This window comes from Corapipo altera, unplaced genomic scaffold (assembly GCF_003945725.1).
Source record: "Corapipo altera isolate COAL_440 unplaced genomic scaffold, ASM394572v1 301, whole genome shotgun sequence".
Taxonomy (NCBI): Eukaryota; Metazoa; Chordata; class Aves; order Passeriformes; family Pipridae; genus Corapipo; species Corapipo altera.
Genome location: NW_020884926.1, coordinates 1690145 through 1717077, shown reverse-complemented (window position 1 = coordinate 1717077; position 26933 = coordinate 1690145). Strand labels below are relative to the sequence as shown.

Sequence of the window (26933 nt, the reverse complement as noted above, 5' to 3'; positions counted from 1 at the left end):
GGGGATCCTGACATTTCCCCATTCACAAAATGAGGTATTTATATTGCCATTTGGGAGGGCTGTGCTCTTTGTGCTTCACCTGGAATGTGTAAAGTGCTGTGTGACACTGATTTATGCCAGCCCACGGGAGATCAGGCTCTGCTATTATTATTCTGATGAATACACTACATGGAAAAATGCCTGATATATAATGATGGCTCTGGAGCAGTGATGCAGGTTGGTTTATTTAAAGCAATAACATCAAAGCAAAAGGTCTGCTGATTCAGCTCATAAAAATCATTGATGCATAAAACCAACAATAATATCAAGAAAAGAAGAGGGGAATGGAGGACTGGGAGATGAGGAGAAAAGGTAACCCAAACCCATAAATGCACACAAGACAGTCTAACTCTTTCAAGAAGCATTTGCAAACACCCTCAAGTCTATGTGGAAAAAAAAAAAAAAACAACTCTATGGGAACTGGAGGGAGATGGTATTAAGAAAAATCATCTCTCTTCCATGTTTTCTATCTTTGGTTGAAGCTTCTGGTCCAGCCAGCAGCTTGGGAATGTCTTCATTTACAATATTCCTTCCTGAAATCTGAAAGCAAATGGAAACGGAGGTCAGCACCTGGAGAGGGATTTCAAACCTTTCAAATGAGCACAAAAACATGGACTTACTCTATGCAGTGACAAGTGACCATTTGCAGTCAGCCCTGTCCCCAGTCCCCCCTCAGAAATATATATAAATATCCCCTCACAAAGCCCCCAGTGTATAAATTATTGCACAGATCACCTCTGAAGAATGCAGGGAAAAAGTATCCTGAGAACTCCAGCAGAGACAGCAGGTCTGAGGCAACTCCTGGGCTCTCCAGACCATTCCCTGCTCGATATCATTTCAGTCCCATTTGTTATATTCTAAATTCCTCTTAAATGAGTCATGGAATCTAACAGCTTATTACAAGCACTGCTTGACATAAGTGCTGCTCTACAAACTGAGGCACAACTCTCAGGATTAATACTGGGTAAGCAAAAGGAGATTCAGCCCCCAGGGAGGGAGAGCTGTTTGCTTTTGTTGGATGAAGTGAGTGACTGCCCATAAATTAATTCAGCTCAAAACACTATCTTCAGCACAGTGTTTTCTCCCCAGACAGCACTGCCAGGACATTTTTGGGATCCATCTCCCTCTGAGGTTACAGTAGAGCAGGCCCTATTCCAGCCCTGCCAGGCATTCTTTTTCCAATAAAGAAAAATTCGGTTTGGGCCACGCCAAAAGCTTTCAAAAGTCCTAATCACCACTTGCATCTTGTGGCTCCACGATGAAAGGATGGGCAGGGAACTGGCTCCTCATTCCTGCTGCCATTTGCCGGGGTGTTTATCATTCCTGCCTGGGCTGTGGCTTGGTCAGCTCACTGATGGACTGAGTTGCTCCCTCCTGCTGCCCAGCAGAAGGTTCCTACAGCCACCAATTAGGGGGAAAGCAAGTCATTATTACCTTTGTCTAAATCAATGTTCTTTGCTGGGAAGCTTCTGGCTTGCTCAGCCTTCTCCTTCAGGATGTTGTTTTTGTAATCTGTGCGAGGGAGGAGCGTGGTTCAGACAGACATTAGAATATTAAAAGAAAACAAGAGTTTTACAGGCAAGACAGATCAGTCCTTCCTTGATGTACTCCAGGCCTTCAGATTTCTAGGAGTGGAGTTACTCAGCCACTCAGCAGCAAAAGGAAAGCTGCTGCCACCTCATTTTTGCCCCTGGCACTAATCATGGATATTTCGGGTTCCTGCTCCTCACAGGTACCACAGATTCTCCCAGCACATAACAGAAAGCTCTGGATCATCCACTCAGAGCTCCCTTTGAGGTGACTGATGCAGTTATTCAGGGGATTTGCTCTCCTGGGACACACAAAGAAGAATTTTTGCAACCCACCCTCTGCAATTCCTCTGTTCTTTCCTTCCAGTTTTGTATCTACCTCTTGTTTAGTGGGGCCTTCACAGCAATCCTGTAGCTTGGGCCCTAAAGTTTGTTCTTTTAAAGGTTATACCTTTTCTGGGGGTGCAAAGAGACAAAAAAATAGGGACAACTGTTTAATTGTTTCCTGGTTTACAACATGATCACCTGTAAGATGAGCTTCCTTCCCCTCTTTGCAAATATTTTTCCTGCCATTTTCCCCAAGTTTGTTTGCCCTAATTGCTCTCACAGATCTGGACAGAGGGCCCAAATGTTCACTAAATTTTTGACACCCAGGGAGGATGGAATCTGACAGTTAAACTAAAGTGGCTTCAACAGGAGATGGACAGAATGAACTCAGCTAACCCTGGATTTCCTTTCATCCCCATTTCCACACTCACTTTCAGGAGGTTAAAGAGGAGGAGGTTAAGTCACCTGAAAATGAGCATCCAAATGCCATTAGAAGCTCCTGAGCTACAAGGAGTTTTGACCTGGTTTGGCACAGGGTTGCCAGCTGACACATACCCAGCCTGATGTCTTCACTTTTGTGTGGGGTCAGATCTGTTGTGTCCACTGTAAATTCCTTAAGGTTCACATCCTTCCTGTAAAGGGAATAACAGTGGAATATTGTCACATCCTCTAATAACTGTCTCCTTTCAAACTTTTTCACAATAGCTTTTCTAAGGGGACTTTAGGGAATTTAATTTATGGTGTTTATTTGGTGTAGCTGGATCTCTTTTTTCCCCCATGTGTTTGTCCAGAGCTTAGAACAACAGACAGCCAATCTGTACTGGAACTTCCCATCTCTTCCACTTTAATAATATAAAATAAACCATAAAGGAACCCAGATACATGATCTTGGCCCCATCCCATAGCAGATCTGTGCATTATTCCTATACCACTAATTCCTAATGATGTCTCACAGAATCAGGATCTGGGAATCAGTTCCCAAAGCAGAACAAAAGGAAATGCAATTGCCAAACCAGCCCTACAAACCACTTTCTTCTTCTAACCAAATCCTCAGCTGTCTTAGGTTTTTAATGACAACAGAGACAAGGGGCCACAAGTTCACTTTTATGCCTTTTAATCCTAAATAACAGACCCTGTCATTCTACTTACTCTCCATATTTCTTCACGTTATATTCATAACCTGAAAAGGGAGAAGAGACAGAATGAGCAGTCAGGGCCAGTCCAGCCAAGCCCTTCCTCTGCCAATGATAACCCCTGGTATCTTTTCACACTGCTCCTTATTTGTGCTGCTTACCAGGGTCCCTTTCACAATCCCTCCAACACCCAGGAATTAAAGCTTCCCTTTCCTTTACTCACCAGCTTCCCAGTGCTCTCCCCAGGTCCATGGATGACCAGCTATGGGAAGCTACAGCCATTGTCATACTCCATTTCTTTCCACCTCCCATTTATTACAAAAATAGGAACCCCACCTGTTATCTCTGCTGCACTTGCCCATCCCCAGCTCACCCCTCAGCCCTGCATCCATCACATGCTGCAGGTGCTGGTTTTCCTCAGCCTCCCACATCCCAGGGATCCAAGTCACCAGAAGATCTCAGTGTCTGTTTATCTAATTCTTACAGGGTCACCCAGCCCAGGGAGTCCAGCAAGGACTTGGACATCTGAGTTCCCAAGGGATGCACATGAGCCTTCTGCTCCAAATAAATCCCACTTGTAAAGAGAAGCTGTCTGGCACTCCTAACTTTCTTCTCCCTTCCAACAGTGCAACTCAGCAAATCATGAGTAGTGTTTGGTCCAAGGCTGGTTCTTGATGACCTCGGAGGTCTTTTCCAGCCTTAATGACTCTGTGAAATCGAGGCCTGGAAGTTTTTACACCCCACTAATTAATCCAGGCATCAGCACCTGGATTAATTAACCCTCCCTGTGCAGGTTGCTGGTTTGCCAGGAGGGGATCCCTGCCTTCAGCAGGGTGTTTTGCAGGAATTACTTGCAGGATCATCCCAGGATACCCCCCCAAGCAGGACAGGGCTGTGATTTTTCTGGCACTCACCTCTCTGCCGGCGCTTGCGGGTGACGAGCACCACGATGATGAGGAGGACGATGAAGAGCAGCAGGGTTGCCAGGATGTATCCCAGCTGCTGGAAGAAGTGCATCCTGCTCTCAGGGATGATGACATTTATCACATTGTGGCCCCTGACAACGTTTGGGTCTGAGAGAAAGGCAAACAGGTTGCATTGTAATTGGCATCCAGAGCAAAGCAAGATCACACGTGGGGCTGTTTGTGGGCACGAGAAGGATGTTCAGGGAGAAACTCTTCTGAGCTGCTTGAATTAAGGAGCAAATCCCTGCCTGATTTACAAAACCTCTGATTTATCTCAGGTGGGAGACGCCTGTGCTCTTCACAAGATTACAATTCCCAGGAAGATAAGGTTTTAACAGTGACTGTTGCACATTCCCTTCCCACTGCCTGGCCATCAGTGCTTATTGCAGAGGGGAAGTTCAGAGAAAAGTCACCCCCAAACCCAGCCCCAAACCTTCCTGAGGGTAACACAACCCTCCTCTGGGTCCCTCACAACACACACCCCACACTGCTCAGGCTCCAGACAGAGAAAATATGAAGCAGCCCCTCCCTGCCAAGGGAGGTTATAATTTACGGAGTGGGAGGAATTTTCAACGCCAAAAGAATAAGTTTTCCTTTGAAATGAAATAAAAATCAATAAAATAAATAAACAAAAAAAAAAAAAAAACCAAAACACACACACACACAAAGAAAAGCCAAGATTCCATTCCATTTGTGGGTGCAGCAGCATTTCAGTTCCACAGCACTGGAACTGGGGAAGGGAAGCTCAAAACTTTTACGTGGAACATTTTTGTAGGTCTCAAATAAATAGGTCAATGTTTTACACATATAAAGAGGAAGTGAATTCTCTGCTTGCAATAGGCAGAGGAATGGACAAATCCAGCCCTGGAACAGACTGGAAACCCATAAGACTGTGCTGGGAGAGGTTTTTCTCTTCAAAACAGCTGAAATGACACTCTCACCCCCTGACAGGGAACATTCACAGGCAAGAACCAGGATAGAGTCCTGGCCTTCCATTCCCTTGGGAGTTCCCTCTGCAAATCAGTCAGAGGGAGTAAGGGGAAAGATGGGGGGAAATACCTCAAAAGCCACAGCACCACTTAACAGATGTGTGCTAATATGAGGAATGTTGACATTTCTGGAAGTGCTGGCACAGTGACTGGTTCCAGTTTGTCAGGGAGTTTGTTTCCAGCGTTTTAAAAAACCCCAACCCACCAAAAGTAAAAATCAAATAACACAAGAGAGGATTGAAATAAACGCTTTGAAACCAGAAGTGACAGTTTGCTAATGCCAGCAGCAGTCCTAGAAAATGCAAAAATTTGAGCAATAGGCTCTGTTCTGGTAGCCCAGAGCTCCACTCCAGCAGCTTCCAGTTTATCCTGGCACTGCCACATGCCATGTGCTCCTTGGCTGCACTGCTGGAAACTACCATGTGTTTTTTTTCACCACTGCCAAGCTACAAAAATACCCAACCAAAAAACCCACTTGCAAAGCTGCAAACAGTACTTGTGACAGTTCTGCTTTGTCACATCCCTGGACCCTGAAAGGCTCCTCCAGCAGCTGCCACAATGAGATGGTGCCACTGGAGCAGCTGTTGAGCCAGGAGTCAGCAAACAAAGGCATCCTATTCCTGGCTTTTTGCTTTCCCACAGTCCTGCAAGGCAGGATTGAGAGCTGAGCTAAACTTTAGGCAGCATTGGAGAGGTCACTGTGACAACAAACAGTGGAAACAGAGATTAAGTAACTTGGGGCCTCCTTGGCTTACTCAAATAATACTAAAAATACTTATCACACCAGTGTTTAGACAAAGCATCACTGGTGGGCCTCAAAGTGCATCATCAGGAAGGCAGTAGAATATAACCCATTTTATAACTGGGGAAACTGAGGCAAAAAGTGACAGCTGATTCAGTCACACCAGTGAATTCCAGTGCCCAAAACAGGTCATACAGACTCTCCTCCTCACCCTAGTCCTAGACCAGAATTCAAGCTGAGCTGATGAAAGTTTATTCTGTAATCAAGATCTGATCTCTCAGTACATCTCATGGCCATCTGGCTCCAGTTCACCCACAGGATCTGGCTTAATTACTGAAAAATAAGTTGTAAAGAAAACTTAGATCAGGGGTTCCTTACACTGCTGTCCCAAAGTGTCAAGGGTCAGATTCTTCTGCTGGAGAAAACGGAGAGCTCTCCACCAAGAGAGCTCACAAACCTGGCCACGGGGCCTGTTTTCTGTTCAGGGCTGGCAAAGGGTTGTGAATGGTTCAGCACCAAGCAGGAGACACAGCAGATGCCATTCTCCAGCATCTTTGCTCCAAAGCAAACACTGAGTAAAACTGCTCTGGGTTAGCAGACACACACCACAGTTACACTGCTGGGACTGGGAGCAGAACTGAGCTCCGGCCTCTCTTCCAAACAGGACGAAATTTCCTGTCTGGAAATGGCTCCAGGCCTTTTGGAGCAAGGCCAGAAGCTGTAGCTGCTTTGCTGAAGCAGCTCATTGTTGTGCTTTTGTTACCTCCTGAGGTTTCATTTCTGTTATATTCCCCACGATTCCATCCAGTTTTCCAGGGAATGGGGCAGCACCTCAGCCCGTGGTGCTGCACCCCAAGCAGGGCATGTCCCTGCAGGCTCCTCAGCAGCGGTGGGTTGGGACAGGCACTCCGGATGTCTCCACTTCTTGCACATTCCCATGCACTCAGCACATTCTTGTGCTTGGTGCTCTCAGAACAGCTGAGGGTTCACTGCCCAGAGGGGCAAAGCTCTTCCAAAGGTTGCTCTTTCTGACAGTGGAAATGGCTTTTCCCAGGAAGGAAAATTTGCTCCAGCGCCGAAGGCGCCGCTGCCAAACTGAGACAGCCCCTGGCAGGTTAAACAACTTTAGAGGTTCCATCTAAGTGCTGAGCAGGTAGGGAACTATTCAGCAACAGCCAGGACAACATCCAGGAAAGAGAGGAATAAATTCCTGGGTGGACAACTCCAAAAACAAGATCAAGTTTCCATCTGCACAGCGTGATCTGGAGAGGGCTGCAGGCAGGCACACTGAGATTTGGATGTCCTGGTCTCCATGTCAGCCCCAACAGCCACCTCTCCTTAGCACTGCCAGGGTTTTCTGGACACCAACCTCAATCCCAGGGGGGAGGTTTAGGTTTCTGTGACTTGAGAAAGCCAATTTCTAGAGAAGAATAAACCTATTTAAAAATGTATGAAGCGTATCAAAATTCTGTATTAAACAGCCAATAAATATTAAACCACAATGAATATTTTAAAATGTTAATAAAAAAGTATGCCCAAAAGACTTTAAAAAAATATTAAACTTGGGTTTTTTTTATTTTTCTGCCTGAATGAAGCATGATGGTTTTGAGTTTGGACAGGCTGTCAGATGATAGCTCAGTGCAGTGGAAAATATGAAAATTGGTTTAAGATGAAAAAAAAAAGAAAAGCCAAAGGGTGGAGGAAAATTCCTGGGGCTTATTTCTGCATGGTCTGGCACCTTGCACAGCCCAAACACCCGTGCAAAGGGGAGAGTGGTGGCATGTTGTAACAGCACAAGCAGTATCAATCCCCTGCCCACACCTTCTCCTGATCCTAAAAGCAAGGAGGAAAGGGAGCCTGTTCCAAAAACAGCTTGTTTGCCTCGGGGCCTGTCAGCAGTGAGAGCAGAGCAGGCTCAGGACTGCCCTGGAGCAGAGGAAACAGGAGCTGACATGGTGCCACCACAGCACCACGAGCAGGGCGAGCGACCCTCAGGGGTGGGACACTCAGGGATTTCCCAGATTTCCCAGAGTGCTCTGAGTTGGAAGGGACCCACAAGGACCACCGAGTCCAACCCTTGAGTGAATGGTCCACGCTCCCCTCCTGGTGGCTCCTGCGTGGTTTGTTTCAAAACTGGATTACTGCCTTAACTCCCTCTTCCCATTTTTCTACCACTTAGCTCAATGCTCTCTGACTGTGTGGATGTAACACAGCAACAAAGGACCACGAGAAAGACACGGGATTAAAGTATAAATGGATCTAAATACTTAATAGCTGGAAGGAAGAAAAGTGTGACCTACATTAATCAGAGGCAAAGTGGTGACAATGGGCTATAGCTGGTTGTGTACCTAATTGTTTGTGTGTTCACTTATTTATTTTTAAGGCGCCAAGTAGCAAGAAAATATTCTTGAAAAGGTTTCATTCAAATGTAACTTCACATATGATTTGGAAATTTTCTACACCTTGGAAACAAGCAGACAGCACTTGAGGGAAAAAAACAGAATTTGGTTTTATGAAGACTGGTACACCAGACAAGACACAGTCAAGAGTGGCCACACACCCAGCTCTGGGTGTGCCCAGGGAACGGGAACAGCTCAGGAACAACCCCAAAGGTGCAACTGGTAGAGACCCACCCTCAACTGGGAGAGCTACTTCCAGAGGTTTCCAGAGGCCACTCACCTACGGCCGGGGCGACGTTGTGGGTGGTGAGGTTCACCACCTTCCTCTCCCTGGTCACGGGCTCGGTCACGGAGACGCGGTAGATCCTGCGCTCGTGCAGGCCGCAGTAGTGGTGGTGCAGGTGGCAGGAGTAGGTGCCCTCGTCGGCGCTCTCCAGCTCCGAGATCCGCAGGGAGAAGTCGCCCAGGGCGAAGGCGGCGTCGGTGACGTTCATCTTGCGGCGCACGAAGAGGGGCCCGTAGGAGCGGCGCTCGCCGGAGGCGTACAGGTCGACGAGGCGGTCGGCGCGGTCGTGGGGCACCCCGGGGGGCTGCCGGTCCCAGTGCACGACCTGCTGCTCCTCCTCGCTGTGCCGCTCCGTCCAGATGTGGTTGCGGTTGACGCAGGGCAGCGTCACCGTGCTGCCCTGCAGGGCCACCACCACCGGCTTCTCCCCGTCCCAGAACTCGCCGGCGTCCTCGGCTGCGGGGGCAACACACACACACACACGGGGTCATGGGGTCTGCCCAGCTGGAAGAGACTGGTGCCTTAAGGTTTTTTTATTTTTTGATTTTTTCTAATTTTTATAAGTTTTAGAAGTAGTTATATAGCAGAACACAGCTGCGCTGGGCAGGGCACATCTCAGGGATGAAGGACCAACCATCGAGTCCAGCCCTCAGCCCTGCACAGGAACGTCCCCAGAGGATCACCCAAGTGCTCCTTGAGCTTCACACCTTTCTGGTATATGCTCAGAAAGCAAAAGTATTGAGGGGTTTCAGAGGAACTGAGTTTCAACATTAGAGGACAGGGTTTAAAAAATCATGTTAGAAAAACTGCAGACGGCTCACAAGTCTACAAATGGCTTCTCTGGTTCACATTCAGGTGACAGGGTAGCCAGACAAATGAAGGAGAGGGTTCTTGTAAATATAATTCCTGCTGTTCAGAATCACAGAATATGCTGAGCTGGGAGGGACCCACAAGGACCATCAGTCCAACTCCTGGCCCTGCACAGGCCCATCCCCAAGAGTCACACCATGTGCCTGAGAGGATCATCCAAACCCTCCTGGAGCTCTGGCAGCCTTGGGGCTGTGCTCACTGCCCTGGGGAGCCTGGGCAGTGCCAACCACCCTCTGGGGGAAGAACTTTTTCCTAATATCCAACCTAAACCTGCCCTGACACAGCTCCAGGCCATTCCCTGGGTGCTGCCCCTGGTCCCCCCAGAGCAGAGCTCAGTCCCTGCCCCTCCTCTGCCCCTCCCCAGGAAGCTGGAACTGCAGTGAGGTCTCCCCTCAGTCTCCTCCAGCTGAACACACCAAGTGCCCTCAGTGTACCTGTATCTTCTACACCCTTGGTCAGTGCTTTAAGCAAGGCCACTTTCTTTTCCTTATAACTGAGAGTTAATCTCTTGCTGCAGAAAGCAGGAAGCATATTCCCTCTCCAGACTAAGAATGGAACGAGGATCTTGGATGTGCTGCATCCCAATCCTCCAAGCAGGAAATGCTTTGCTACCCACAAATGCCCTAATTGCTGGAGGAGCTGAAGCAGCTCTGCTCTGTATTTTGCTCTTGAAAAGGAACAACAGAAGAACCAAAAACACAGCTGAGCAGGCTGGGGCTCACAGGGTGTGAGCAGCAGCAGAGAAGATGCACTTCCCTCCTCTCCCATCAATCCTCCAACAGCTTCCCAGCACAACCAGCCCCAGCAGCTTCACTTGTGTGTTCCACAGGGGTCGATTTTAATGGCATGGTAGTGGTGGCTGTGTGGCATGGGTGGCACACACTGCAGCTGCCAGCAGCTTGCTTTTAGAGCTGAGCTTAAGGTGTGGTAACTCAAGGTGGGTTTTTAAGTACAGACTTCTCAGGACAAGCTCAGAAGTCAATGTACAGGGCAGGTCTTTGTGGCTGAGCCGAGTGGGGACGGACTGTCACCAGGCATGTGCTGCTGCTGCAGAAGCAACAGGACGGTTTGGGAATTGGGCTGCCAAGAGTAAACAGGCTCCACACACTGTTTGGCACACGCCAAGGAAGGAGGGAGGTTCATAAACACACACACTGAATGAAATCTCTGAAACTCAGGGAATCAGACAGCAAAGCAGCACAGTGAGCACCACGTTCTGCTGATGCTTCCCAGGCCTCTGGTGGCACCTGTGCCCTGACCATGCAACTGAGATGACATGGGAAGAACCCTGCATGTTCTTCTTGAGCAGAACAGTGTGCAAGGCCTGCAGTGAACCAGCACACACAGCCCACTGTGCATCCAAGAGCCCTGCTGGCCGCTGGACTCCAGCTGCCAGACCAGGTCCCTCCCAGAAGGGACACGGAGCTCTCAGCCACACCTACCTTTCTTGGTGATGGTGAGCTGGATTTTCTCAGTTTCATACAAGTGGCAGTAGTGATGGTGAAGATTACAGGAGTATATGCCTTCATCACTCTCTGCAACACCTGGTACAGTGGGGAAGAGAGGGGAAGCTGAATGTTTTATTCTCTGTCATTTACACTGTTTCCCAAATCCTCGTATGGATGAAAAGGGCCTTTATACAACTTAGTTCTAGGGTGGGTTAAACAGAGACAAATCATCTCAATCTAATAATTTGCTCAGTTTGTTTGCCCTTGGAAGGCAGGTATTTGTATTAACAGATGGAAAGAGAAAGCTGATTTAAGTTTAGCTAAAGCAGGCAGAGGAAGAACGACCATCGAGTGTTTATAGCTCAGGAAATTAAATACAATCAAAGGCTCACAAAAAGCCCAAGTGGTTTTCAGGCTGTTACAAATTCTCTTTCAAAATGTGGCTGTTTCAAAGGCAATTAAAACGCTATTGCCAGTGCTTCAGAGAACCTCACAGAATAATTTAGGTTGGAAAAGACCTCTGAGATCACTGAGTCCAACCTGTGAGCAATCACCCCCTTGACAACCAGCCCAGAGCACTCAGTGCCATGTCCAGTTGCTTCTTGGACACCTCCAGGGACAAGGAGTCACCACCAACCTGGGCAGCCCCTTCCAATGCCTGACCACCCTTTCAGTGGAGAAATTCCTCCTGAGAATCAGACTCACTGGACTGATATTTATTTTTTTCTATTAAAAAAGCACTGTGAAACACCCACTTTCACCACAAACCACCAAGTTAAGTCAGTCATGAACCCTCCACCCCTCAAGACAGCGCGGAGCGAAGAGCTCCCGCCTCGTACCTTTGATCACCAGGGAGAAGTTGCCCTCTACAAAGGCGTTCTCGGGCATGAAGATCCTGCCCCGGTTGTAGGAGCTGTAGACACGCTGGTCCCCAGCAGAGTACATGTCACAGAGCCTCTCCATCTTGTTGTCCCCGTAGTAGGTGCTGTGCACGTCCCAGTGCACGACGCGCTGCCGGTCATTGAGCCGGTCCTGGGTCCACACCATGCGGTGGCTCTTGCAGGGCAGCACGGCCTGAGAGCCCAGCACAGCACTGATGTTCAGCACAGACACCACCACGCTCTCTGGGTTGGAGGCATCAGCTGGCACTGAGAGCCAAGGAGCAGAGAGCAGAGATCGGAGTTAACAGTGTGAGAATGGTAGAGTAGGACTCGGACCCGCCCCGGAATCTCTCTTCGCGTCTCCCGCCCAAAAGTGACCTTCAAGACCAGCACAGGGCACTCTCATGGGCAATTATGAAATACCTTGAGTTGAAAGGGACCCACAAGGATCATCCAGTCCAACTCCTGGCCCTGCACAGACACCCCAACAATCCCACCCTGTCCCTCCAAACACTCCTGGAGCTCTGGCAGCCTTGGGGCCGTGACCAAACCCTGGGGAGCCTGTTTGGTGCCCAACCACCCTCTGGGGGAAAAGCCTTTGCCTAATAAAGAAATGTAATACAGAAATTTAACACACTGATTTCAGTCAGTGAAAGCAATGTCTGTGTGATGTCTGTTATCAGTATTGTACACCTGACCTGCCCTACCTACCCTTCCTAATCTTAGCCCCCAGTTTAATCAAAGTTTAGAGACACCAGTGCATGGGATACATGGTTCCCATCCATGGGAGTTAGCAGTGAAACCCCCAGTGCATGCCATGGATTCAGGGGCCCTCGTTTCTTCTCATGATCACAAAACCAGGCAGATGACAAAGATGTCACTCACCTGAATATGAACACACAGAACCTGTCAAAGCAGAAAATAAAGAATGTTACTAACAACAAAAGGAAGAGAATGAGAAATACACTTAAAATCAGCCACCTCCTCTGTTATTGTTCCATCTATTCCTCCCTTCTCTGTTAATATTTATGTATTACCTTGGCTGTTTCTCCTCACCCTCCTGGCACACACATTGTCTGCCCATGTTGCAATGCTCTGGGTGACACTGCAACTCTCCCCAACTCAAGTGACTCAGATCTACACAGGAAGAACTTTGCAAGGAGTCAATCAATGCCTTTGTTTCCGCATTTCTCCGCTCCAGTCCCTCCTGCTCTTTGTGTAGGAGGGGTCTAGAAGGTCTCCTGGCATCATGATTTGAGAGCAGGATTCAGATTCCCAGCACAAGAGCATCATTCATCTCTCTAAGCAGTCAAGCCCAAGTGGGCTCCATCAAGATCATTAGATATTTTGTCCTGCTAATGTCAGAGGCACAATGTCCTCCTGACAAAAGGTGGACTTTTTTTTTTTTTTAGCCCTGGAATTTATGAATTTCAAAAGAGAAAATTAACTCCAGACTGGGGCTATTTTAGCACTAATGCATGGGCTTAGCACAAACTCTGTTTCCTTCCCTTCTCCTATCACAAAAGACCGGGCAGGGACAGCAGAGAACAAAACTGGGCAGCACTCTCAGCTGAACTGCCAGCTCAAAACCACTCCAAATGTGAGCTATTTTTTCTACATTTATAATCTCGGCCTCACAAAGAGAAAAATAAATTCTTGGACAAAGTCTGTAGTCTTTATATGAGAAAGAGACACCATAACTCCACCATCTGATTGTCTCTCCTAATAGCCTGGAAAATGCCTGATGAAGATATAACCTGTCTCTGGAAGTCAGGGCTTAGATTTAGCTTAGAAAAACAAAGGAATGATACAAAGCTTTTTCCAGCAGCAAATCAGGCAGGAAAAATCAGTCTCAGCTGTGACAGGACAACCAGCATCCACCTTATTAGTGTGATAAGGCAATGCCCACATGTCTGGATGGGTGTTGTTTGCCCCAAGGAAATAACGGGGTGTCAGGACACGGAGAGGACTTGTGTGCTCAGGAGGGGTGTCAGAGCTGGGCTGGCAGCACAACCACTGCTCCCACAGCCCTGCATTAACAGCCAATTGATTTGGTGCTGCAGAAACATCCTGTCCTGGCTCAGCCAGAGGAATGAAAGCATTTACTGCTCCCCTTTCCTCCTGCGAGTTGATGCAAAAAACACTGAGCCCAAATTCCGCGGCGTAAATCTGTGGACTGACAAAAAGCATCCACCTCAGCTGTCCAAACAGCTCTGCTCAGCAGCCTCTCACTGCCCTGAGCTCACACCAGCACCAGCCCCTGGTTCTGCACCTCCTAGCTGGTCCTGCTGCCAAAGGAAGGACCACCCAGGCCCTCACCCTCCATCCCACCCACCCAGGCCCGTGGCCAGGTGAGGCTGCTGGAGCCTGGTCAGCCACTTCTCCAGCACTCCCAAACACAGCTCCCTGTAAAACAACAGGCTGGGAGTTTGCCTGCGATGTGACAGTGTTTAGATAAGAAAAGCTTGTGTCTTGTGGGTTTGGACAGCTTCTTTTTCTCTCCACTCCAAGCCTCAGCCAGCAGCTCCCCAAGGAGCAGGGCAGGAACATGCTCGCTTACTTGACAAGTCTTTCTGAGGTCTTTCTAGGTCTGCCCCTCAGTGACCAGGAGATGCTGCTTCCTGTTGGGAAAAGGGAAGAGCCTGTGGATGCCCTGCTTGCATTTTTCCTTGCTGAGTGTTGCCACACAAAGCTGGACAGCCCTGGGTTGCACCACAACGAGCCCATCCAAGATAAAGGCACAGTTAAATATGGTGTGGGAGCTCAGCACAGAGACATGAAAGAAAATGGGTTTCTCACTGCATGTCTGTGCACACAGAGCCTGGAGAGAAGCTTTGGGTTTGAAGCCTTCCCTAGGTTATAACCCATACACTCAGACAACGTGGCAGGTGCAAATACCAAAAAAAACAGTGGCATTGCAGCCAAGAAGCAAAATTCTAGAAGGGAAAGAAAGGACGAGAGGCACCAGACAAAAGAGGAAGAACTGATTGTTCTGATCCCCCAGAAATGCTGGAAATATGCACCCATACATCAGATCATGGATAAGACCGAAACTTATTTGACAGAGCTGTAAATGAGATCACTTAGAAATCTAAGGAATCTGGAATGTCTCCGATCCCTTCTCCCCTGGAGAATATGGAATTTAAAACAACTGACCTTCAATAACCCGAACACGGAGCAGCAGTGAAAGAAGGGATAAGCCTTTTTCTCTTTTCAGTCTCCTCCCTCTGCTGTGGGACCCTGCTCTGCCATGTGAGAAAAGCCAAGTCCCCCAGCCCTGCTTTTCAAAGTGATTTTTTGTGTAACACAGGAGCTGCTGAAAAGGGACAGACCCACAGCCCAGCAAAGGTGACAGCTCATGAACTACACGACTGGGGTCAGCTGGAAGCAGTTGTTTTGGTGAGTCACACTTCCCAACCTGCAGCTGTAAAACCAAAGAGTATTTGTGCACTCAGTGAAAGTTCTGATTTCTGTAACCTCGGGACCCCAGGACCTGGAGCTTCAAAACCTCCAAACACCTTCAGAGTTTTCAACACAGAACCCACTGTAGCTTTCATTTTAAAATTCCAGGTTCCATGTGATGGGTAATCACTTTGTCTTCTCTGTGAGATGTAACCACAGGGAGGGAAAAAAAAAAGAAAGAAAGAAAAAAACCCCAAAAGACATTTATGTGCTGCCCCTTGACACATTCCGTGCTGACTCAGCAGGATTCCAGAGGTACTCTGTGGTCCCACAATATAGGAAGAGGAAAGCAGCCTGCAAAAGTATTTCTTAATCCCTTGTAAAAAGCAGAGCCAGCTCTTACTTCTTGAATCCCATCCACTTTTCAAGCAAAGAATTAAGCCACAGAAACTGTGGGCAAACCAGAAGCCTCAGGCTGTGAAAGACGAGTTACAAGCTCAGAGCTCTCTGGGCAGTGTCCTTGGAGCAGGTCAAGCAGAAAACTGTCCCTTGAGTCCTGCCTGAACCATCCCACCACTTCTCTCCTCCTAGGGCAGCTGCTGCTGAAACCACCGAGTTCCTGCCTCGTGCTGGAAGATGAAAAACTACCAGAGCAGAAAAGGGAACTGCAAACACCACGAGTGCCAGGTGGCTCAGACACTCCACGGGACGTGACAGCAGCAGCTCTACCTGCTGGGGCTCTGCTGAGCTCAGGAAGAGCCTGGACACTGATCCAGCAGAGTGAGGATAAACAAAGAGCTCACTGGAGAAATGTGTCAGAACCCACCAGGAGTGTGGGCAAACAACAGTCTGCGAGGTTCACACTCCACTGGCCTCAGTAAGCTCAGCTCATTATTCCTTTGCACACCTCCAGCATCTCCTGCTCTGTCTCAGCTTCTTTTTCCCCTTTCAAAAAGGAGGTGACATCTCCTCTCTTTAGGAGCACAGAGGGCTGCTCCAGCCCTGCAGAAAGGACACGTTCTTCACAAAATCTGTATGTGCCAGACTCCTCCTTTCTCCCATAAATCCCATTGTCTAGAGAGGGGGTTTAATGGTCTCTGGAGAGCCATCTCACAATTATTGCAGAAACAGCAGCCTGAGCCACCAAGTTGTTTCCAGACCCTGTGGGGACTGGCAGTGGCTCCATCCCGACTCCCTGGGGGGCTGAACTTGTGTCTCAGAGGCCGTCATGGCTTATGATGCAGCAGCACCAAGGTGGCAGCCAAACAAATGAGTTCTGTTCTCTTCTGGGAGCCAGTTTTTCTAAAACCTGCTGGCCACCAACAGGGAAAAACATCTCAAAGAGGCAAAGGAGGGAGATGGTGAGCAATGCAGTCCCACCAAGGCTCCTGTTTACCACCTGCCCCCAAACTGGCCTGGGACTGCAAGGCTAAGCTTTTCAGTAGAACAAGATTTCCCTTTCAAAGCCCACAGATGGCCAAGCCAGGTTTTGAACTGGGCTTTTATCAAAGTCTCTGTGTCTGTTTATTTTTAAAGGCTTCCTGGGACAACTTTCCCAAGAGCAGAGTCTTCTGCTTTCAAAGAGGATGTCAGGGCTGCAGAGCCCTCAACCACCCAGCCAGCCCCAACAATTCCAACACCTCCCTGCAGGTAGGAACATGCCCCTGAGACGGCACAGAGCAGGAATGTGCTGCCTCTGCAGAAAGGGAAAAACCTTGTGTCTGCACAAGCAGCCAATCCCCCTCTAGGCCCACAGACAGGATCCCTCAGAGATCTGCCCAAACTTTCTGACAGGCAGCTCAGATATGAGCTCAGCTTTAGAAACCCTTCCCTGCTCTGTGTGCTTCACCTTGGCTCCAGGCCCACAGAAGGGCTCGTGGAGCCATTCCAAACACGAGCTGTTCCTCCTCCCTGCCAGACATTAACACTTGAGGGTGTGGTGCCTCTCCAGGAGGGACCATCCCAGATTTCCTCCCTGCCCATCTTCACTGGTTGTGTCACAGCCTGGTTGGTTTGGGGACAGCAGGACTCAAATGTCAGGGCAGCCTGGCACGGGGATGGCTCATCTCCAAAACACACCCGAGGAGTCTATCAGGGATCATCCCTCCTCAGGTGGGACACCTTTGCCTCCCCACAGCTTTGCAGCAGCCCAACCTGCTATTCCTGCCCTGGGTGCTCCCCGAGCTCTGCCAACATGCTGAACTTTGCTGGGGAGTCCTTGGACTGGCTGGTGCTTCTGGAATACAAGATGTGGCCTCTCCTCCTTCCCCTTAACCCACCCCACACGCTCCTTTGCTGAGCCACTTTACCCTTTCTGTCCCTACAACCAATCCCATAAACCAATTTATTGCCCTGAGGCATTGCAGGCATGGGGGTGACATGGAAACTGGATTAATCAGGGGCCCAACTGAGAACTCCTCACCTTCCCCCACCCCAGAGCTGAGGAGATTTGAGGGGCTCAGGTGTTCAGCCACTGCCTTTCACCAACCTGACCCCCTGGGAGGAGCAGGGGGTCACCAGTCCCCACAAAGCTTGTGCTCCTCACTTCCTCCTCCCAGCACCCTGAAAGAAGTCTCTCCACACTGTTCTTGGAGCTGTGTTTGGTCTTTTGCTCACAGGTACCTTCCTCAGAGCCCAAAGTGTTGCAGGAGTGGATGTGCTGGGGCTTTGCAATTAATCCTCAAATCCCCTCCTGACACCCAAGGCTTACTGGGGTGTCTCTGTTGTCCTGGGGACAATGAATCTGCTTTCAGCTCTTACAGAAAACTGTGATTAAGGAAAAGGTACAAGCCATTCTCTTATTTTAAGCTCATCAGATTTGTCCCCCTCCCTTTCTTGCACCTTACCCAAAAGTGAATTCCTGTGTCTGTTTTTTTGCTGACAGGAGAAAAACACACACCCCCCCCCCCCAAAAAAAAAAAAAAAAACAACCCCACACATCATTTTTTAGCTCCATCTGAACACTCAAACACACACACAGCAGCTGTTTTTGCTTCTTCCAAAGTACAAAATAACTTTGCATCCTGTAAGTTTGACTGTGTGAGATTTACTGTACTCACACTGAAGCTTATTGTTTTTGAATTTGCTGATCAGGGTAGCTGATAGGAAAAAGCAGATTGCACAAACATGCTGAACAGAGCACTGCTTCAACAGCCTCAAACATTTCTCCACTCTCCCCAAAAAAGCAGGAGAAATCCATGATTCCCTCCCCTCCACGGACGAAAACACAGCTAACTCAGGAATCTGAACACAATCTTACAAAGATAACAGTTCCAAACCTCCCAGCAAACCTCCAGCCCCATCCTCTGTAGCTGCAACAAACCAAGTAACAGCTCAGAACTCACTTTGCTGAAGCAAAATGTGCCACAGGAGGAGTTTTACAAGTTGCTCCATTTCTTCTTCAGCTCCTCCGTGTTTTCGTCTCTCTTGAAAAACAAGTTGAAGACTTTCTTTTTTTCCTTAACTTTTTTCTTTTTTTCTGTAACTGGAAAACACTATGACCTCATCAATTTACATCCAGAAAGCTGTGGACAGCAGCTCATATTCTGCAGAATTACTCCACCTCCCAACTTCCAACTCCCCACCTCCCCTCTCACTCCACCTCCTTCCCTTCCCTCGCGCTTTCTGCAGATCCCTCTGAACTCCCTCTCTTCCCTTTCCCCTCCCTCTGGGTCTTTCTGATCTGCCCCTGACTTTGATGTGAAAGTTTTATCGGGTGAAGTTGGTCCCACACAGCTCTGGGCTCACAGAACAATCTTCCTCCCTCCCCCTTGGGATGGAACTAATTTTCCCTGGGCTTTACTTGATCCAGCTGTTCCTGCCTTTGTTTGACACTCATCCAGCTGTCTGCTTGAGACTGGATTTATTCTGCTGCCTTCCATGGTTTTTTGATCTTTGTCTCCTCATATGGTTTTACTTCAAGCTCAAGTCTCCAAAGACAACCTAGAAAACAACATTTACTCTGTCCTGTAATTTGTAAGCGAGGGTTGGAGAGCAGCAAAAGGATAATAAGGCCTAGCAACCTAATCCATGCAGGTGACTGAATTAGCCAGGAGTCTTTTAATGCAAGGCTTGCAAGAAAATTACAATGAGTATTAAGTCAGGAAATGGTGTAGCTGCTGTTAGTATATGTTAAAAAAGCAAAATATGGTAAATTTTTCTGTTTTCCTGCATTCTGTTGTTAGATTGTTGTTGTTTGTTGTGAACACCATTTAGTGAATTTAACAACAAAATCAAATTAGTCATCAAGTGGAAAACGTTGGGGAAAGGGAATTAAAACTTATTGGTTTTAAATGCCTGTCTGTAGATCAAAGCTAAATATATGTGAGAGCAGAGTTTAAAAACACAAGCCTTCCCATGGCATCCATGGGGATAAACTTAATTGCCCCACTTGAATTTTTCCTCCTGACATTTTTCTGTCTCTCTGCTACACCAGAAAATAGATTTCCTCTATCCCAAGGGGAAAGTGTTTCAGGAAAGTGGAGGGCATTATAATTACAGCAAAACCCTAAATAAACATCTATATAATTATGTACTGCAACCATGGAACTCGGGAAGCATCCAGCCTAGATCAGAACTTCACCTAGTCCAGGATCCTGTCTGCAGCAGCAGACAGAACCAGATACTTCCAAAGAAATTCCAAGAAACTGGAGCTATTAATATTATTATTATTATATAATATGACCATGAAAAGAGCCTGCTGTTAACTCCAGCAAGTTCTCCCCACTTTCCAAAACAGACCCAGAAAACTGCTGGTTTGGTTCTAGGGAAAAATTCTAAAATAACCTTCAGCTAAAAACCCCACAAAATTTCCCTACAAACTCCAACTCTGGCACTTCTGGGAAGTGGGGAGGTTTGGGGGGAACAAGGCATGAACAGTCCCTCACTCCACATTCCCACACTCATCACCTGAGCTGTGTCACCACCTCTGTGTCCACAGGTCCAGCCTAATTATGACCCTTTCCAAACCCATCAGCTCGTCTTTGCAAGCCTCAGGAATTCCCATGAGTCCAATTCCATAACCACCCACGTGCAGCAAAGGCTCCTGGTCCCCTGTGTCCCTGAGGGGCAAACCTGCTGCCAGGTTCTCAGGTGTCACAGCAGAGCCTGGCCCAGAGCAGCTGAGGTGCTGGGCTGCTGCTGAGCCAGGAATCTCATGGAAGAAGGAGCCTTTCCCACTGTCTCTGTGAGCCCAGGGAGCCAAACCAGGCTCAAATGTGACAGCCCTTTGTGGAGCTGCGTCAGAGCAGAGGCTGGAAATGTTTGGCTGGGAGGAAAAAAGAGCTGTTCTCAGGGCACAGACAGCAAACCCAGCAAACCCCCTCCTCCCTCGGTTTCTCTCAGCCTCAGTCAGAACCTTGCTTCTCCACCACATTGCTTCTCCACCTTTCCCTCTCCTGGCTTTGGCACTGCAGAGGTTACTGCCCGGTTCTTGCAGGGCTGCTGGGAGGGATGCAGATTGCTGTGGTTGCTGCTGTCATGAACTGGATATTTCCTGACTGAGAGGAGCCAAGTCCAGGCTGAACCCGCTGAAGTCTCCTAAAGAAAATCGCCCGCTGGAAGGGAAGAGCAACAGCTTCTCTGGGGTCCACAAAGAGAGGAGCAAAGGGACACAGGAGCCTATTTTGCTGATCTCTGCCTTTTCTTCGCTCTAATTCTGCACAGTCCCTGCTTCCTAGAGCTTTGCTACTCCAAAGAAATCCTGGAAGAGCAGCTGTGTCAACATTTCGCCCGGTCAGGAGCTGAATTTTTAAGCAGATTCTCCACGGAGGCAGAGCAGTGCTCCCCAACCCTCCTCCTCCCTCACTCCCAGAGGAGTTTGGATATCGATTCTTACAACAGGCACCATCCCCTGGCTGCCCACTGCCTCCCAGACAGCTGCCTGCCCTCACCACAAAGCCTGACCAAAGCAAACAACCTCAGCCAGGCGAGGGAAAGGCACCTTCCAGCAGCTCTGCAGTGGTTTTGCAGGCTCTGCACCTGCCACCCTCACCCACAGACCAGCCCAGCAGGAGCAGAAAGGCTCCCAGAGTCGCCCCTAATTCAGAGATGAAATATTAGGGCACTAGAAAAGAGGTATTTCCCATCTATTTCAGACACAAAATGTGGGGACTCGGGTGGACAAAGCCCTGCCAAAAGACAGCACAGGGTTCACCAGATTAAGGTCTGCCAGGAAGTTTCCTCCTCCCCACCTCTTCCATTTTTAACATTTTGGGTTTCAGGCTGCCCTGAAAGATCTCCCAATAAATCTGAGCTGAAGACCACCAGTCAGAAAAACCGAGCAAGTATCAGATCAGGAAGCAGGTGTGATGCGAAGAGGGACCCTCCAGCCTTTATTGCAATTTTGAGAGCCACTAACCCCGGGAAGCAGGAGTGCAAGTAGTCACTTCCCCCTTCATCTTCACAGCTAAAAATACATGTATTAAAAAGGAATGCCAGGATTAATGATCTGTTGACACAAATTACAGTACAAGGCCTTATGTACAGGATTTGTCACCACTCCAGGCTTATTATCAACAACCTCTTCAGATCTTCTGTAAATACAGGACCCACAGTGCTCTGCCATGATCAAAGGAAAGGAGAAAATACCTACCCATGGGAAGGAGCAAGGATAATTCCTAGAACTGCAAAGTAGCTTGGGAATAAAGAGTACAAGAGAACAGCTGATTGACTGGTACAGTGGCAAAGGCAGCAGGGATCCCTCAACCCCCAAAACAGGCAGAAATAGAGCTTTGCATGGGAACAGCAAAAGGGAGAAAGGCAAGGGCTCTGCAGGTCAGGGTCAACGTTCACTGACACCATTTATCTTCTGGTTATCTTCATTTATCTTCACTGTGATCAACCTGTAACACCGAGAGGGATAAATACCCACCCACATTCACTCCCTCATCCTAAGAAAGGTCTGGAGTGGGTAGGGGGGCCCTCAGAGCAGCCCGCTGATGGAGGAGAGAGCTGTAACCCAGGACCACAGGGTGTGCATTCCCTGGGAGTTTTCACTTGGTTGCAAAGCTTTTCTCATCAAAATAAATCTTTCAGCTGCAATGAACCCCATGAGCGAGCCCGAAATAATCCAACTTAGGGCAAGAGCTGTGAACCAAAAGGACAAAACTGAAACCCAACCACAATAACAGGGCTGTGGAGTGGAGCCTGTCATTACTGCAGTGATGCAACAAGCCTTGCACCTCTCAGCCCCAGCATTACCACTGTTGTTCCCCAGCCATGAACACCAAAGCCCCTGATTTACCTTCTCTGAAGAGCACGTCCAGAATGACAGGTTGGAGGTCTGGCCAGATGTTTTTCTGCTTTGTTTGACATCACTGGACTCCACTGTAACCACCAGCCTGAGGTGCAGCTGCAGAGGCAAACACGGGTCTGGTGTGTGAGGAGGGCAGGTCTCTGACACCCTTTGTTCTGGGGGTGTATGAAATGATATCCTGGCAATAATTAATAACACCCCTGGCACAACCAGAGGAAGGTGAAGGCCACAAAACCACCCCACAGTGGCAGCCACTGCGAGGGGCCGAGCTGTGCTGTGCCCAAGCACTCCTGAATCACACAGTCACGGGATCACTGAGGTGGGAAAACACTTCCAGGATTGTGGAATCCAACCTGTGCCCGATGCCCACCTTGTCCCCCAGCCCAGAGCACTGAGTGCCACGTCCAGTCCTTCCTTGGACACCTCCAGGGGTGGGGACTCCAAACCTCCCTGGGGAGCCCCTGCCAAGGCCTGACCACCCTTTCCAGGAAGAAATTCCTCCTGGTGTCCAACCCAAACCTCCCCTGGCTCAGCTCGAGGCTCCATTTTGAAGCAAAATGAAAGTTTCCCAGGAACACTCCGTGGTTTTGGGGTCTGTCCTTCCCTCAACTTCTTCCTCTCTTGAATCTCCAGCTGGAAAGCTCTATTTCCCTACATGCCCAAGGCATTGGAGCATAAATTAATTAATGGGACCGTCCAGGTATGCAAGGTATGCAGTGAGCTGGAATGCTGAGAGGTTTTTGATCTGCTTAACCTGCTGAGCTGTGCAGATTGTCCGGGAGAGACCTGGCCATGCACAAAATGAGGGGTTAAACTGCAGCATCCAAGCTCTGCAAAGTGCTCTGACTGAAGGGATTAACGTGTTTGTGTGTTCTTCCAGCACTGCTGTCCTCACACCAGGTCACAGCCCTGTCTGCACCCTCTGCCATCAGCACCTCCAAAGCTCTGTGGTTCCTGCAGTCCAGCATCCTTGGATGGCACAATATTTAAACACCCCCTTTGGCTGGGAAGAAGCTCAGCTCCAGATTCCTGGGATTCATCTCGAAACCATTAATAGGAACCAGTTACAAAAACAGAGAAATTGCCCAGGAAACCAACACAGATTACTTTTCTTTTCTTTTTTTTTTTTTTTCCAGACAGAAGCTACCCAAAAAAACCACTGACCAAATGGGAAAACAACAAGCAGCAAAGCAAATCAGGGGTGGAAAGAGAGACACAAAGAAGCACCTCACTGACACCCACAAAGCAGGTGTAAATTATAGTTTTCCCTTAATATTTTTTTTGGCATGAACCAAAGTGTTTAAAAAGGTAAATCTGGAAAAGTCGGTTCTCTATAAAAATAATTTTCAGTTTTAAAAAAAAATTAAGTAGCTCATCACAATTGTTTCAGTTTAAATGGCTTTAAAAACGAGACAACCTAAAACTAAAGGAAGTGTTTTTCCTGGTTCCCTCACTCATGGATGAAGGCCCTCTCTTGGTGGTAGCACACTTGTGTCTGTCCCACACAGCACAGGCAGCTTCTGGGAGGAAAAGTCTGTAGTCTAAACAGACAGGAGCAGGAGGGAGACATGGAACACAAAAGGAAATGACTCACCCAAATCCACAGAGCAGAGCAGTGGCAGGACTGGGAGCAGAGTCCAAAGCAGCTGCAGGCCAGGCTGTGGTACCTCAGAATCCTGGTTTTTAACTTTACAATGGCCTCTTGCTTCCCTGTGGCCTCAGATCTTCCCAATATTCCAATTCCCCGGGGCAAACAGTAGTAATTTCTACCTGCTGCTTCTTTTCAGCACAGCACAGTGACATTACCTTTTTTAACTTTTATTTCATTTAAATTATTAAGTGCTTGTCTCCCAGTCTATTCTGAGAGCCAGCAGTGTTATCAACACAAGAGGATTAAAAAAAGAAAAAAGCAGGTACGAGCTCAAAATCACCACATGAACCATGAAGTTCCTGAGGGGATGGAAAAATATGAATTGATATGAATAAGATCTGAATTGGAGTTCCCATCAATCAGAACTTCAGGACTGGCCCTGCATCTGTTAATCTTCCCCTAAGGTTCAGAGCAGCAGCCAGAAATTGTGTTTTGCTGGAAAACAGGGATTTTTTTGCAACTGAGTGCCCCCAAACCTTCCAGATCTATACAATGATCCCCCCAAATTAAATTCAGAATGCCAAGTGCCTGAGACAAAAGGGTGTCCAACCCATGACACGGGACTGAGTCACTCCCATGTGGTTCTGGAGCATCTTGGCTCTTCCAAATCCACACTGACTCCATCAGGCCCCGCTCTAGGGGACAGATCCAACTTGGTCCAACTTGGCAGATGGCAAAGAGAGCTGAAACTCAAGAGGAAATGACTGAGGGATCAAATCACCACTCTGAACTCTGCTCAGCCAGTGTGTTTGTCTCAGGAATCGTGAGAGAAAGCAGCAGCTCAGAGCTGTGACATTCCACCTGGCTGGGACTCACCCACTTTCTAAATTCCAGGGAAAAGGCACGGGATGGGCAGACCTGGGTCCCACATTTCAGCAGCTGCAGGGAAGGGGGCCTGCATTTTGCACACTCTTTAATCCCACATCTCAAGAGGTGGAAGTTGATAATCCTGCAGAAGGCAGGCAGGTGCTGAGGAAGAGAAGGGAGAAGTAACTGGACCAAGGGCCACGGAAAAACAGCGTCCAGAACTCCTGCACCACTGAGCAGCATTCCAAATCCATGGCCCTCGAGCAGGCTGGCCAGGAGCACAGCACATCTCACCCCTAGGTCAGGTTTGTCTAACCTGGGAAAAGCCACAAGCACCCAGAGCTGCTTATTTCTGTGAGGAACAACAAAGCTCTGGGAGTGCTCAGGAGCAGACTCGCTCAGAGAGCTGCATTTTGTGTCCCCTTCCTGACCACCAGCACCGTGCCCCAAACCACATCTTTTGGTCTCTGTGCACATGGGAACAGTGCTCTGGCACGAGGAGCTTGGGAAGGGAACCTCCATCCCTCACACAAATTGCAGCCCATCTGTTGCACCCGCCCAAAATAATTAAGCAGTGGCATTCCGGGCACACCAGCTTATTTTGAGATCAGAAATGACTGGGAAAGGGTGGAAAAATTAATAGGTTGGCTCTGAAAAGGGTGCTCAAAGGTGCCTCCCTAAGTTCTCTGACTTACCTCAGGTTTGCAGGCCGTTTCATTTAAAATAAAAATACTTTGGGTGAAAGGAGCTTGCCCTCCATAATGCAATCTAATCCTGATTTAGACACACAAACATGGAGCCTGGCCAGCTTTTGAGGGTAGTCTGTGTGAACACTGTATTTGCTCAGGATCAGTGCAGGAGAACTCTGGCAACCATCATTTTAGCTAAAAAAATCCCCAGGGTGCTGCTGGCTTTGCCTCCCTTAGAAATCAAATTCCCACTCAACAGGAGAGCAGCCTGATGACACCACATATAGAAATGCATGTCCCTCCATCAGGATAAAGTGGAAATGTTCAGGTGACTTTATCCTGGCAGCCCTGCTCCAGAAGGAGCTGTTCCTGCACTGAAAACAACATGTGTGTACTTAATGTTTCTGCTCCCCAGCTCCATAATTAAACAAACACTCCAGGAGAAGGTGTTGTGCCCAGATATTGTTATTTTCCTCTCACTTTTTTTTTTTCCACAGCAGCAGGTTTTTGCATAAATTACTCCTGGGAGGAAGCCTTTCCTGCCTCGGCTTTCCCCAAGGGATGATGTTATCAGAAAGCAGGACACTGTTTATCAGCCTTCCATGGCCTACACGAGCCTACAGGATGCCAACAGCAACACCCTCCCACACCAGAGGGACAGGGAATCCTCGGGGGATGCCCACTCAGACCTCGGGAAAGCAGCAGGACAGATGCTGCCCAGCTGGAAACCCAATGGGGTGAGTGGTCAGGGGAGCCCAAGCAGGCTCAGCCCAGGGGAGCAGGCACATGTTTTGCCCTCAGGATGTACCTGCTGATGCTGCTGCTGGGCAGGGTCCAGCTGGCTGCCCCTCCAGGGACTGGCTCCCTCCGTGCTGACAGCAGGGAAAACCCTTGGCCAGGGAGGGATCATGGGCTCTGACTAAGGAGCAGCCGGGCAGTGGGGCTGGTGAGTCACTGCTGCTGCTCACACACAGCTCCCTTTGCTGACTAAAACTCTTTGCAGCCTCTTCAACCTTTTTCTTCTTATCCTTCAACTTTAACCAGTTCCTCACTGGCACGTGATAAAGCTCAGCCAGAAGCTTCTCACTGATTCCCTCAAACCAAACCTCTCAAATCCCAAGCTGTTGGGTTTTTTACCTGCTGTGGCCTTTCTTTGCTCAGGACTCCACATCTTTGCCTCAACACCAGTCACTTTGCAAGTGAAGAGGGACTCCGAGGTGCTCCAGCTGCTGAGAGGCTTCCAGGAGTGTTTTTTTCCAGACCTGGACACACCAAAGGCAATGACAATCCCTCTGCCTGAGCAGCACCAAGCCTTGATTACTGAACAAGTGAAAAATCTCACTTTAGAACCAGTATTTCACATTATTCTTCTACTTCCAACTAAATTTTTAGCCACTTCCATTTAGCCCTGTTTCCATTTCCTAAGGAAACAAGGCACCTACAGTTATGTGGCCCCACTGCCCATCCAACCTCCTCCTTCTTCCCATTATTTTGAACCACAACAGAAAATTTCAGCTGCAT

The 26933-nt window shown here is 48.5% G+C and overlaps 1 protein-coding gene across 1 annotated transcript; it reads right to left on the bottom strand.

Annotated features, from left to right (window-relative positions):
• Positions 1-206: 206 nt before the first annotated feature.
• Positions 207-18607, bottom strand: MXRA8 (matrix remodeling associated 8). Its single transcript, XM_027657954.1, has 10 exons — positions 18355-18607; positions 12494-12514; positions 11567-11875; positions 10722-10823; positions 8404-8865; positions 3943-4101; positions 3045-3075; positions 2451-2527; positions 1474-1551; positions 207-579 (listed from the first exon to the last, which is right to left on the bottom strand). The coding sequence occupies exons 1-10, from the start codon at positions 18401-18403 to the stop codon at positions 554-556; spliced, it is 1314 nt and encodes a 437-aa protein (XP_027513755.1). The 5' UTR covers positions 18404-18607; the 3' UTR covers positions 207-553.
• Positions 18608-26933: the final 8326 nt, after the last annotated feature.

Bases quoted from the DNA above. Each gene is read 5' to 3' on its own strand.
- MXRA8 (XM_027657954.1), bottom strand. From the start codon at position 18,403: ATGGAGCAACTTGTAAAACTCCTCCTGTGGCACATTTTGCTTCAGCAA. The intron at 11,876-12,493 runs GTGAGTGACATC...CTTGGCTCTCAG, and splicing joins TTCTGTGTGTTCATATTCAG to TGCCAGCTGATGCCTCCAAC. The intron at 2,528-3,044 runs GTAAGTAGAATG...TTCCCTTTACAG, and splicing joins AACGTGAAGAAATATGGAGA to GAAGGATGTGAACCTTAAGG.